The following is a 13,070-nucleotide window of genomic DNA, read 5'->3' on the forward strand; positions in this document are numbered from 1 at the left end:
TCATCCCAAATAGAAAGTATAAAAGTAAGGCGGTAGACATCGCGGTCTTTGCATTTCTCACTCTGTGGCACCTTCTTATTTGAAGAAAAAAAACACATTCACCACCAAACCAAAAAAGCAACCCCTACAAAGAACCAGATTCACTAAAGGTTCAAAGAAAAAAAACCTAAAGCCGGAACTATTACATACACTCACGAATAAGACATTTGTTTTTCACGTAGCGGGGGATTTTTACCGTAGCAAAGGGATAGTCTTCTTTTCCCCTCAATGTGCCAAGGACAAGTGATAACATAAAAAGCTACAGAAACTCAAGTAACTTACTTCACAAGTTACTCATTTGTGCTTCCTTTGTATTTTCTAGCAATTTGCAATACAACATTCGCATGCAATTATAAATTGCTAGCTAAGAATTAAAAGGAATCATTTGCAGCGCTACCACATCCGGTTGCTGGAATCTCCACCCAGCTGCTTACACAGCTTCTCGCTGAATGTAGCCTCCCCTACCCACTTGCATGAACCCCACAACCAACTATTTCCCTGAAATCAATGCATATTAAGTGGTAGTCCCAACTTCTCAGATTTCAGCCCCTTCTCCCAGCTAAATTTGGCTGTCTTCCAATCATCAAAACCAACAGAAGCTCATCTTTCCACACTTACAACTCAAGCATAATTCCAAATCTTAGTAAAACATACCAAAGATTTCATATATACGATTACAAACCTTTTTCAGTAAGCTCTTGTGCTTCTGTTAGAAAACAGGTTAAGACCGTGCTCAGGTTGCTCCAAAGCAACTGGCAGTGCTGAAGAGACTGTAACGTCTGCGGGTCAACAAAGTTGCGAGAGCCATCAAACAGCGGAACACCTTTTCAAGAATAAATATTACATCATTAGCCTTCAGAGCAATTTCAGAGTTTCAAAGTACGCTTAAAGAACCCCGTGCAGTACCATATACCGCCACGTTCCTGAATAAGCTCAATTAGAAAGAACCATTTTGTGTTGGCAGAATGACTACACTAGTACTCACATATTTGGTCAAACTCATCTTTTGCATAGATCACTTTCTTCCATGTCCACTCAAGAACAAACTGTAAATTAGCAGCAGAACTTGGCTGCGCTTTAAAAAAAGAAAACAAAAAAAGAAATGAATCGACAATTGCAAACTAGAAAAATATATAACGTAAGAACAACGTAAGAAGCATTACCTTCAGATGCCCAATGTTTAATGCATACAGTCAGAAGTTCTAAAGAACCTGTCTGGACGGCAGCTGACAATACCGCTTCTAACTGCTCCTCCTAAACGTAACCAACAAAATAAACTGAGAATCTTACATGCTTTCAATATCTGAACCAGCAACAGCAAGCGTTTGTTTCTAACTGTACACTCATTCAAACATCACACAGTCCACTAGTACACACGCAGCTAATTCCACATTCCTTTTCTTAACTCTAGCCACAGGCTGCACTGCTTGTTGGTCTGAGAAACACGTTAAACTTTTCCTCTAACATTTCAACTTACTGAAGGCTGATTCTAACCTTTATTTGCATGCCTCTGCAGTATAGTCTCAGTTTACCGAGTTCCAACTAACTATTTCCGGTAACATCCTCTGCTAATACCTGTCACGCATTTTGCACGTAGAAGTTTGCCATCAGGAATGCGTGAAGGGGACAGAGCAAAGACAACGGTGCAACGCTTGCACGGAAACAGGGAAGCTAAGGGCAAGCAGCTTCCTAGACTCTGAAGACATGAAGCAGTTCAGACACCCAAAACTTTACCATTTTCTAAAATGACAGAAAAAGACGTGACACATTTAAATTCTAATAGGTTTAAATTGTAGGCTGCTCAAATACTGTATTATAATGCAGTGGTAATCCTTGAGAAGGATAATGCACAGCTATGCACAGACGTGCGATTATTAAGTAGCAGCTTATTTCAGCTGGTGGTGTGATACTTCTTTCAGGTGAAATGACCCTTCACAAAATTTTACTTCTTTCTTTTTGTTTTTTTCTTTGTTTGTTTTTTTTTATGTGTTTTTTTTAAACACATTCAAAAGTAGCTTTCCCTTCTAGGCAAAATCATCACATTCAAAGCAATTTCTACACATTAGAATACACATATGATATGTCCATCTTTTTCTGAAAACGGGTTTCAGACAAGGAAACACACCAGATACTACTTACGGTGGCAAACAAAACTCCAAACCCAGCTTCTCGACCCTAATTCTGAAATTTGTCTCACTAACTTTCAAAAGAAATCCCTGCTCAAATGCATAACAAGTCTCTGAATGATATGGCCACAATTCAGCAAAGGTTATTAAAACACGTCTTGGTTGCCCAAGCTATTTCCAAACCGGAGCTGACATCAGAACATCCCATTTGAATGCAAGAGTCTACGCCAGGCTTGCAAAATAAGCAGTCTATGGGCTAGGGCAGCTTGCCAAGAAACTTCTTTTAGCTACCACACTGTGCAGAAGTGTTATTTGCCTTAAAGCATTTCCACAAATCTGGTGAACAGTCCAGTAGACAGGAAGATGAGGGCAGCGAGAAGACCGCTCTCCCCTTCCTACTAATGGCTCCACTGTGTGACGACTAGCTAGCTAATCGTTTAGCTTAGATCCTGCCTGGGTGAAGAGGGGCTGTTCATCACAAAGGCTCCGTCTCTCATGAAACTCTTCAGATGAGAGAGAAAGGTTGGTGCACTGCAAGTGGAAAACCTGTGACGAGGCAGGGGGAGTCACTATGGTGGGACAAAGCAGAGAGAAGATAGTGGGTGTCAGGAGATAAAGGCGATTCAGGTGTTGCAGCAACAAGGGGGCAGTCTAAGCAGAGTAAATTGGGCTACGAGGCTACAGAGGTGAAGATCTGCTTTGAGAGGCTGCAGGAAAGCCTACTGATGAAGGGAAGATGAGGGGGAGCGGTGATGAAGTTGTCGGGCAGAGCTGACAAGAGTAATTGTTTACCACAGCCCAATTCCTTGGAAGCAAGCGATCACGTCTAGTGCAGCAAGCTGATGTTTGCAACAGCTCGCATCCGAGTGAGGCACCCCCATAGTCAGCTACTGCACTGAACATAATGCTTTGAGAAACCGATGGGGTGAAGGTTGTTGTGAGGGAAAGATGCTTTATGCTGCGCATGACCAGCACTGCCTGCACGCTTCCTTGTGCGTATCTGTGGCACGGAATTAAGAGATGGGTCTCTCAACGCAGATCTCTTAGTGCTGCCCCCACTCAAACTCGGTAGTTTGGATTGAAGAATACTATAACTTCTGCTAACTCAAGTCAACACCTGCATTTCAGTGCAACTTGCGAATAATAGGAAAATCAGATTATCATGTCTTGTAGCCTCTACAGCCCTGTCAGACGAGATGGATGTATTTCCCCCTTGATTCCCTGATACGCACTCACCTGACTCAAACTGGATGGCTGGACATCAACGCGTCTTGGAGACAGCAAGCCAGCTACAAGACACCTGTTGTAGCTATCGTGAATGGTTTCACTTATAGAAGGACCACATTTCTTTAAAAATTTCAAGGCCTGAAACATTAATCAAAAACTACGGATTAAGACAGCAGTATTATTCAGTCACTAAGGTTCTGAATAATCGCTAAGAGAAATAAAAAAAAATGTTCACTTAAATTGTTAGAAAGCTTGCATCAGTAAGCACTACTACGTAGAGTCTTAAAGACGGCAGCCAAACTAACCGCTACGGTTTATAAAAAATATCCTGTAAAACAAAAGGTCAGCCCTTGCAATGCTTAATTAAGTATTCTCTAGCTTCTCTGTCAATACACAGACCTTTTTTTACCCTGAACACTGACACAAAATATATTCTATATAAGCTAAAGCTAGCACACAACTTTAAATCACGCTTTGGAAGACCCTTTCTGTGCTTGTTTGTGCAGAAGTTGATTTATGTTGGAAACACTTAGCGAGCTGAAGTTTAATTCAAAATTATTTGTCACAAGCTGTGCAGTGGCTTGGAAGTTTTAATTCGGGCAAGTGCGGGAGAAAAAAAAAATAATCGTTTCTTCTCAAACAGTTAAGTAATATTTCATTTTCTCCATTCTGCCCTCCTTTTTCAAGTTAATCAGGCATCAAAACCCTAACTCAAGACTATGGAGGCAGTTCCACTGATGGGTAATGCAGAAGTAACAGCTTTCCCCAACTTCCACAACAGTTTTGTTCCTGCTCCTACAGCAACGTTGTATTCTGCTCTAGACATTCAATCCCTCAGCGTGCTTCAACAGGAGACAGTGGTAGTTCTACAGTCCCAAGAGTGGACCTAAAATGTTACCATTTGCATAAAACTGGCAGGACACCATTGCAATCATGCGTGTGGATGGGCAGGATGGGCATAAAATGGTCTCCGACCCTGAAAGCAGTGCAATAGAAAACATAGGAAAGGTTCATCTCTTGCCATTCTCAATAAAGATACAGTAAAAGATCACCTCCTTCTGGAAGCCGGTGCAAGTCATACGAACAACTCCGGAGCTCAGCAAGCACGTACCATCTGCAGAGACAGTGAACGTTTGACAGCCTTCCATACTCTCGCACTTAGCTTATGACCAGTTTACGTTTTGTAAATAGCAGTATCTGGAAAGCTGTAACTGAGTACCCATTTTCTTCATCAGATCACTTCCAAACTTATTTTTTTGAAAATAATTACTGCGTGTAGCAATTTTATCTCTAGTGCTATCGAGGTGCTCTGCTCTGAGCTTCAGTTCAACGTCATTTCATTTGATGACCATCACCACTTCACAGGCTACATTACAAAAGCACCACAACCCAAAACTCAGCAGACTGTCAGATATGTGTCACAGTGTTAAACACCTTGTTAGTACAACGTAATCAAGGGTTGGGCTTGTGGGCGTTTGGGGCTTTTTGGTTTCGGATGGGGTTTGAGTGACAAACAATGAACAGGAGAACCAATAAATGGCATTTGACCTCACTTTAAGCTTCTCACTATCAAAAGCAGTGAAATACCTACCAAAATTGTAGGAGCTTGGATGAAAAAACTGCTCAGGTGGTGGACGAGAAAGAGGAACTCCCTGACTTAGACTCCGCTCGTGTACCAGAATATCCAAAATGGGGTTTGGAGAAGTCATGCTTATTACAGTATCCAGTGACCACAACGCAAAATAGGGGCAATCGTGAAGGAGTTCTTCTGGCCTGAAAGCAAGCAAGTGCATAAGCTAAACACCGACTTCCAAATGATTGATTTGTAGGGATATTGAAAACAACTTAATAAAAATATACCTTAGTGAATCTGGCATTTGAGCACGATACCAGCGATTAATGTCAAATACACCCAAGTAAGCAGATGGTTTTCCCTGACCACATGTATTCACTTGCCAGCTGAAGATTGATACACTGGTGTCAGGCGATATTACTGTAAAAGACAAGACATTGTTTCTTGTTTGTAGAAAATAACGCTATAGCTGATATGTTTAAAACACCACTTCCTATTTTGGCTTAATTCTGTTATATCACTCACTAAGCACAACACTCACTGAGAACAACAACAAAAAATTTACGGAATAGCAAACATCTCTGTGACAGGTTTCAGTCATACTGCCCCTTCTTCTGGTATCACTCAGCAGGCACTACTAATTTCCAGATCGGACTCAATTACAGGTTTTAAGAATAGCTCCTTTCCAGCACATTCAGAATGAACGAACACACTTATCACACAAAATAAATACAAAAACCCCAAACCCAACAAACGGGAAATTGGAACAAAGATTTTAACATAAAACATTCACGATGTTATACTCCAGTTCTCTCAATAAGTGGAATGGTTTGTCTTCTCTGGGGAGAACGCATTCTCCAGATGTAAGCAAAGGATGTGGTATATCATTTACCCTAGTAGAGTAAGGAAGAAGGCGACAGTTTGTTTGGCAAAAGGTTTCTCTGTTCTCTGCTGAATTCATCATTACGTTTAGGGATCCTCACACACTTTACTATGTTTCATTGTGAACATCTGTGCCGCTTCCGTTTTGTAGCTGCTGCAAGTGCCTTTGAAGATACCAATTATTTTCATAATTCAGAAGACAGCTTCTTTGCTAGCCTCAACCCACATCCAACAGCAGCTCATGTGTGCCTAGAACTTAACTCGAACAGATTCTGAATGAAAGCTAATTAGAAACCATCAGAGAAATTACAGGTATTTCTCCATGCCTCATGCTTCATAAAAAGGAGACAGAAAGGGGGTTTGTTGTTCTTATTTTGGTTTGGGGTTTTTTTTTCGGGTGTGGTGGAGTGGTGGTGTGTGTTTGTTTTTAACAAGCTTTTAGGAGGCACTCTCCTCAGAAACGTGACACAAGTGGAGAAAATCCAAAGGTGTTTTTGTTCGATTTTGACACACTGTTGATAGAGGATGGCATCACAAAAGAGATGCAAGTTGCCGCTTCAGGACTAAGTCAAAGATGATAAACAGAAGTAGCCTAGAAAGATCATGCAAGTGTCTTCTTTGTAAACATCATACATCAGTAAAGGCCAGTCAGAAGAGAGGGAAGGTGAATAATGCAGTCAAAACAAAGGGCCATGGAAGTTATCACTGCAGCAGGCTCAAAAATAGGGCCAGAACATAAGTGAATTTGTAAACCCAGAGAGGGACATTTAATTACTGCAAGATAATGAAAGACTTCGTAAGAGTTTTAACTGTGTATATGGACAAGGAGAGCTATTGCTTTAAGAACTTGCAGGTGTAGGAACCTATTAGATTTAGAGAGGAAGAAATGGACAGGCAGATCATAGAATCGTAGAGTTGCTTAGGTTGGAAAAGACCTTTACGTTCATTGAGCCCAACCCTAAAGCCAACTGCCAAGTCCACCACCAAACCACGTCCCTAAGCGCCACATCTCCCTGTCTTTTAAATACCTCCAGGGATGGCGACTCAACCCCGGGCAGCCTGTTCCAATGCTTCGTAACACAGTCAGTGAAGAAATTTTTCCTAATACCCAACCTGAACCTCCCCAGGCGCAACTTGAGGCCATTTCCTCTCGTCCTATCACTTGCTACCTGGGAGAAGAGACCAACACTACACCTCGCTACAGCCTCCTTTCAGGTACTTGAGGGGAGTGGTAAGGTCTCCCCTCAGCCTCCTTTTCTCCAGGCTAAACAATCCCAGTTCCCTCAGCCACCCCTGTAAGACTTGTTCTCCAGACCCTTCACCAGCTCTGTTGCCCTTCTTTGGATGCGCTCCAGCACCTCAATGTCTTTCTTGTAGCGAGGGGCCCAAAGCCAGGCAGCTTTCCAGCCACTCTTTCCCAAGCCTGTAGTGTTGCACGGGGTTCTTGTGACCCAAGAGCAGGACCTGGCATTTAGCCTTGATGAACTTCATACAGTTGGCCTTGGCCCATTGAGCCAGCCTGTCCAGATCCCTCCACAGAGCCTCTGTAGACCCTCAAGCAGATCAACACTCCCACCCAACTTGGTGTCATCTGCAAACTTACTGAGGGTGCACTCAATCCCCTCGTCCGGATCATTGACAGAGATATTAAACAGAACTGGCCCCAATACCGAGCCCTGGGGAACACCACTTGTGACCGGCCACCAGCTGGATGCAGATGCAGACATAGGTTGGAACAGGGAAAGAAAAATTCAGGTAACACTCCAAAGCAATGGGGAGCATCATCTTACTGTTCAAAGACGACAGCTGGAGGAATAGAACGACTGACAAGCTTCATGCAGGTGACCCCACCATACATCGCTATAGCATGTCAGCAAGCATAAAATACTACTTATTTTTTCCTTTAAAGAAGTCCCATATAACTTAAGCACCCATTTATTTTTTTTAAATAAGCCCAACAAGCTAGTCTGCAAAGGTATTCAAGACTCACAGACTGGGGTACAGAACAGCATTCATTGCTTAGATTCCAAAACTACTTATTTTAGAATAACCAAACAGGGACATTAGAACAAACCTGCATTAACGCTATCCTCTCCGTCGACACGTTTGGGAAGTTTTTCTACAGTCTGGCAGCTAAGTAATTTAATATCGCTGGCCTGCCCGCTCAAGGGAAAGACTCCACCTGTGAGACCTAAGCTGTATCTTTCGACACAGTATTCCAGACCCTGGGGAAAAAATAAAAGGAGAGAGAAAAGGTCATTTTGAGATAAAAACATACATTATAGCTAAATGTGAAAGAATGTATATATGTATAATATAATATGCATATTGTACCGTATATTTCCCATGAGCTTATTTCTGATGGCAAATAGAAACTACATCTGACATGCAAGAGAATGAAGCGTCAAATAGTAACGGGCTTTGCACATTTTCAGAATTTAGCATTTCCCTCGCTAAAATTTGCTCTGCAGTATGCACAGTTCATTCTACTTTATCAAGTAACTTTGGAAATAACAGACATGTGCAGAGTAGATAGGAAAATCTAAACCATCTCTTTGAAAAACTAGCGCGAAGCCTAAGCGAAGAATCCCATTTTTATTACAGAAGGAATAATCACCAAACACAGTTTATAATAAAAGATGTCCTGAACAGGTCCACCGTGCCAAAAGACCCTTTTGTCAGATAAAGTACTACAACTCCATCAACCTCTTAGAGATGAATTTTAACCGCTAGAAATTTCAACTTTTATTCATCTGTGAAGAGCCAGTCCCCCCCCAAAGTTAGGGCCGAGGGGAAGGGAAAAAAGATATCAAACAATTCCTGCCGAAGACAACTTCTGAAGCAAAACAGCGTATTTTAAATTCTCCACTGGGGCAAGCAAATCTAAGTTAAGGAACTCCACTGCGTGGAAGATGTTAAATAATGACTTTATTGACCCGTAAAATCTGAAGACAGTTTTCAAATGAGATGCACTCGTCAGACTCTGATGTGGACGTGGGGGCTGCATACTCTATCCACCTGCAAGCATCATGCAGGACAAATGTCAAGGTGCGCTCCATGACCATGGCCGGATGCACTAGATTTCAAGCTTTCTTTCAAGCTTCTGTGAACTCTCTTCAACGAACAAGGGTCAACAGTAGATTCCTCCTCCTTTCCTCCAATTTGGCCTGGCAATTGGGAACAACTCTTAAATTTTCTGCCACGGAAGACGGACAAGAAACTTGACTCAGCCAGTCACGCAGGCAGACAGTCATGTAGTACTGACCAATCTGTGGCTACAGGGAAGTATTCCGACACTCCAAGTGTCCTCTGTAGAACACAGATCCTGTACTAATGCTTCTTCTGGGTTTGTTTCCGGGGGGTGGGAGTTGTTGGGGGGTTTTTTTGGCAGGAGGTGTTAGCAAGTCTTGGTATGAAGCTACATGTGTAAGTGGCTCATCTGGAAGCTAGCTGAAGAACCTGACTTTTCCCCCCAGAGGTCCAGCTGTTTTGTTCTCTCTTCAACTACCTTGTGAGATTGGTTCCTGTTTCAACCCTGCACAACGCTCACCACAGGAACGCAGGAACAGCAGGGGAGTAAAATATCTCAAAGGCAGAGACTGGTGCCTGACACCTCTTAGAAGCCTGTGAATGTATTACTGGTTGCACTGTCTGTAGAGGGTTAAAAGTCTTACACTAACGACACCACAGCTTTCTCAGGTCACAAACGCAAACCACATTATTTAATCACTTTGTGTGCTTTTTTTTTAAACCGGAAATTTTAGCAGACCCATTTTTCAAAGCTGCTGAAACATTTCAACCCTCTGAGGTGAAATCTGACACTCGTCACACCTTTTTCAGGAAAATAAGATGACCAAGACAAAGCATTGCCAAATAGTAAAAGGTCCCCCATTTTAACATTAAAGCGTTGAGACAGAACAAAGTAGCCACGCGAGGAATGGATATCGACGACTGGGTTTTCTTCCAAAGCAGCACACAGTACAAGGTCTTTGCCACTGCTAAGACTGTAGCTACAAATAACTTTTGAAAGAGGATAAAGCAAAGCAGAAGTTCAAAAGTGAAACTGGAGAACGATTAAAGCATCTTTCTCCTGTCGACCTGCCAAAGTGCTTAGAGCACTACAAGAGATGCAGCAGCATAAAACATGCCCAAGAAGACTCAGCAAAAGATTGGGGTTTCAGTCACCTCTGAATTTTGATGGTAAAAATCACCCCTGACAACTTCACTGATACTCACATAGACAAAATCACTATTTTCATCTTTTCACATACGTGCACGCCTTACCTCATACATGACTTGTCCTGGGGCCAAGCGTTTTCTGTCACCAAATGCTAACTGCAACAGATGTAAACTCACGACGTCACCTTCACTGAAAAAGGTAGAAATTAGGACATTTGATTACAAAGCTGCTTTAGAGGCCTTGTTATCATTTTATTAGATCTAGACTGATGTTTTCTTGCTGAAAAGAAAAACACCACTTCCCAAACCATCAGATAACTGGTCACGTGCAGCCGCTACAACACAAAGGAGGACATTTGGACACTAACAGCTTCAGGGGCAAATGCTAACCATGCAATTTGAAAGCTTTAATATGTTGTACGGACTACAAATTGTTGCTTTAAAGTCAAACTTAAAAAGACTGCCACTCTGTGAACGGCTGAGCTGATTAAATAGCTTGCTGATGCTGAAAGAGAGAGATCTTTCTCCCCTTCCCTTCCCTTCCCACCAAAGTTCCAGCCCCTCTCTTGCATACACACGCTGCACCCTTCCACATACTGATTTGGGTCATTAGCCCAGCAGGAAACCATTGACTTTGCTGCTGAACAGTGATCGGTCTCTGCCAGGTGAGCTGGCCTGGCTCACAAAGGCTCCAAAGACCGCGCAAGTTGGCACAAGGTAATCCGCAATACTGTCACCTCCCTCCTTTAGGGGCAGCCGGCTGTCATATTGGCACGTTTAGCGCTCCAGGTCTGCAGCCCCAACTACTTTGAATGGTATTTTCATACCATGGTGCGAGTACCAAACAAATCGTGAAGCAGTCCTCAAGAAACAAAGGAAATCGTTTAAGAATGCAAGCACAAAGATACAGCCACTGTTGCTTTGCCTTCTTTCAGAAGGTAGGCACTAGTAGGTCCCTCTTCACATCTGTTAAATCCTGTAAAAATTGCAGTGTAAGCTTAACACCTTCCACACCTGAGAGAATCTCCTGCACGGCTACATAAACAAAACAAATTTACATGTATCAACGGTATGTGAACAAAGATACAAAAAAATTTAAATGCATTCAGTGGCTTATAGTAACTTTTTATTCACCTTTCTTGTGTAGACTGAACAGCCCACAAGTAGCAACAATTGCGAGGATCATTCTCAGGCTCCTGAAAAGTAACAGCATAGACAGGAATCCTTCCTCCTTCAAGCTGAGAGTGGTGCCTACGTGGTTGGGAGAAAAAAAAAAAAAAGAAAGAAAAAATAAAAAAAAAAAAGGAAAAGGGGAAAAGAGAGAAAAATAAAAACCTGTGAGCCTACGATGAGCCCTAACTGTTTGTAGAAGGGTAGAAGCATCTTCTGAGAAAAAAGCTTATCCTTCCATGCTTATCCCCAAAGTACAGAAGGTCACACTTCCATCTCAGACAAGTGAGTCAGGGAAGCGACTACTTTTTATGCAGCAGTCAAGAGCTGAGGAAATTACTGTCCATCAAATGCAATAACCTGGGTTTATATCCTCCTCTGCCTAGGGAGGAAGAACATAAACGATTACTTCAGCTGCCAGGCAAAAGATTGTTCCTCCTGTTCCAGCCGACTTCAATATTGAACTTAAAATGCAGCCTATCTTCTGAACAAATTTAAGACAGGGCCAAACACAAGTACTTTCTCATTTCTTTACTCGGATGCTACGTAAAGCATTTTTCCTCCAGACTTCTGAACCTTACGTGTACCTTCACAATCTATTCTTGCCACCCAGTTAGTCCTCCACTGTCTATTTATGCCTCCAACAGTTTCTGGTGAGTCACTGCAGGTTTGCTTAAGCCAATCCCTATCTGAATTTGGTCACATATTTCACGTGTGATTGCCCTTTGGCAGATATAAAATCGTCTCTTAATTTTTCTATTGCTTATAGATTTACATGCCCCTTATCCTCATCTCCAAGTGTTCCAAGCAAATTTTCATTCACACGCAACGTTGCCTCGGAATGGGTCAGTCCCCTATTTTGGACAAGGCTGACATGTAGGAAAGAATATCTTTTCAGGCACGGATCAGCTATTGATTTTTCGTGTCTCACTAGTTTCATCCTGGACGCTTTAAAGAATATTATCCCCAAACCCACATTATTAACATACGTAAGCTTCTCAATGTATGCCCTAATTGCAGTAGCTGGTTCTGAAAAATCATTCCTAAAATGGAATGGTTCATCAAAACACACACGTTTCCTGGCTTCACTGAACACTACTGATCGGACAAAGCGTCTTAGAAAAATGAGCTCCATCGCATCCTAAACTGCTTGACGTAACCCCAAGAAGCATGCTTTCCACAATCCCTCGAGCCACAGGCACAAGAAGGAAAACAATCCTAGTCCACTGGGGAGAAGGCGGTCCACTTAATCCATGTATGACTTTTAATAGTTATTTCAGAAGAGGATTTCTAAACATTCCAAGATTATACCCAAAATTTCACTCCCTAAAATGTTCTCTTTCATGAACATGCTTCCGTAAGCAAACAATTGAGACCCCTGCACCTCCGGGCATGGCCAGCTGTAAAGGCCTACTTACTCCCTCTTCAAAGTTTTCATATTCCACAGTGACAGGCAGCCATCTGAAAAACCCACAACAAGCTGATTGCTTCTGCTTATGTAGTACAGGGTTGATATTGCTGTTCCTGAAGGATTTTGTAGTTGAAAGCAGAGATGTCTCCCTTCTCTGGTCACAGCTTCTCTTCTTTGTGGAACTTCAGCAGGAATTCTAGTGACAACTTCTAGATCTACACACACAAAACCACGCCATGAGTTAATGTGTCAGGCCATTTAGGCTGCATTTTGAACACTGACGTGACAACACGTCTCATCCAATTCTACCGTCCGGGGCAAAATACCCATTTATGCAACGCTTTCTTTTGTATGTTTCCAAAGAACAGAAGAACTCTCTGATCGGACAGGTATTCTCACTCGTATTTTAAAACCAGGTAAGAGCGTAACCTTCGTAGACAAATTCTTCCTGGGCTCTATAAAT

At 42.3% G+C, this 13,070-nt stretch overlaps 1 protein-coding gene across 1 annotated transcript in view; it reads right to left on the bottom strand.

Moving 5' to 3' along the window:
• The window catches only part of LOC142038056 (protein ELYS-like), a 44,538-nt gene that overhangs the window by 21,035 nt on the left and 10,433 nt on the right, over positions 1 to 13,070 (bottom strand). Inside the window, exons 6-16 of the mRNA XM_075043049.1 lie at positions 12,615 to 12,822; positions 11,161 to 11,277; positions 10,132 to 10,216; positions 7,922 to 8,072; positions 5,253 to 5,385; positions 4,984 to 5,165; positions 4,445 to 4,506; positions 3,402 to 3,530; positions 1,203 to 1,293; positions 1,025 to 1,114; positions 722 to 862 (exon numbers count right to left, since the gene is read on the bottom strand). Of these exons, the coding sequence (XP_074899150.1) occupies positions 722 to 862; positions 1,025 to 1,114; positions 1,203 to 1,293; positions 3,402 to 3,530; positions 4,445 to 4,506; positions 4,984 to 5,165; positions 5,253 to 5,385; positions 7,922 to 8,072; positions 10,132 to 10,216; positions 11,161 to 11,277; positions 12,615 to 12,822 (1,389 nt within the window). The remainder of the gene's footprint in view (positions 1 to 721; positions 863 to 1,024; positions 1,115 to 1,202; positions 1,294 to 3,401; positions 3,531 to 4,444; positions 4,507 to 4,983; positions 5,166 to 5,252; positions 5,386 to 7,921; positions 8,073 to 10,131; positions 10,217 to 11,160; positions 11,278 to 12,614; positions 12,823 to 13,070) is intronic.

This window comes from Buteo buteo, chromosome 12 (assembly GCF_964188355.1).
Source record: "Buteo buteo chromosome 12, bButBut1.hap1.1, whole genome shotgun sequence".
Taxonomy (NCBI): domain Eukaryota; kingdom Metazoa; phylum Chordata; class Aves; order Accipitriformes; family Accipitridae; genus Buteo; species Buteo buteo.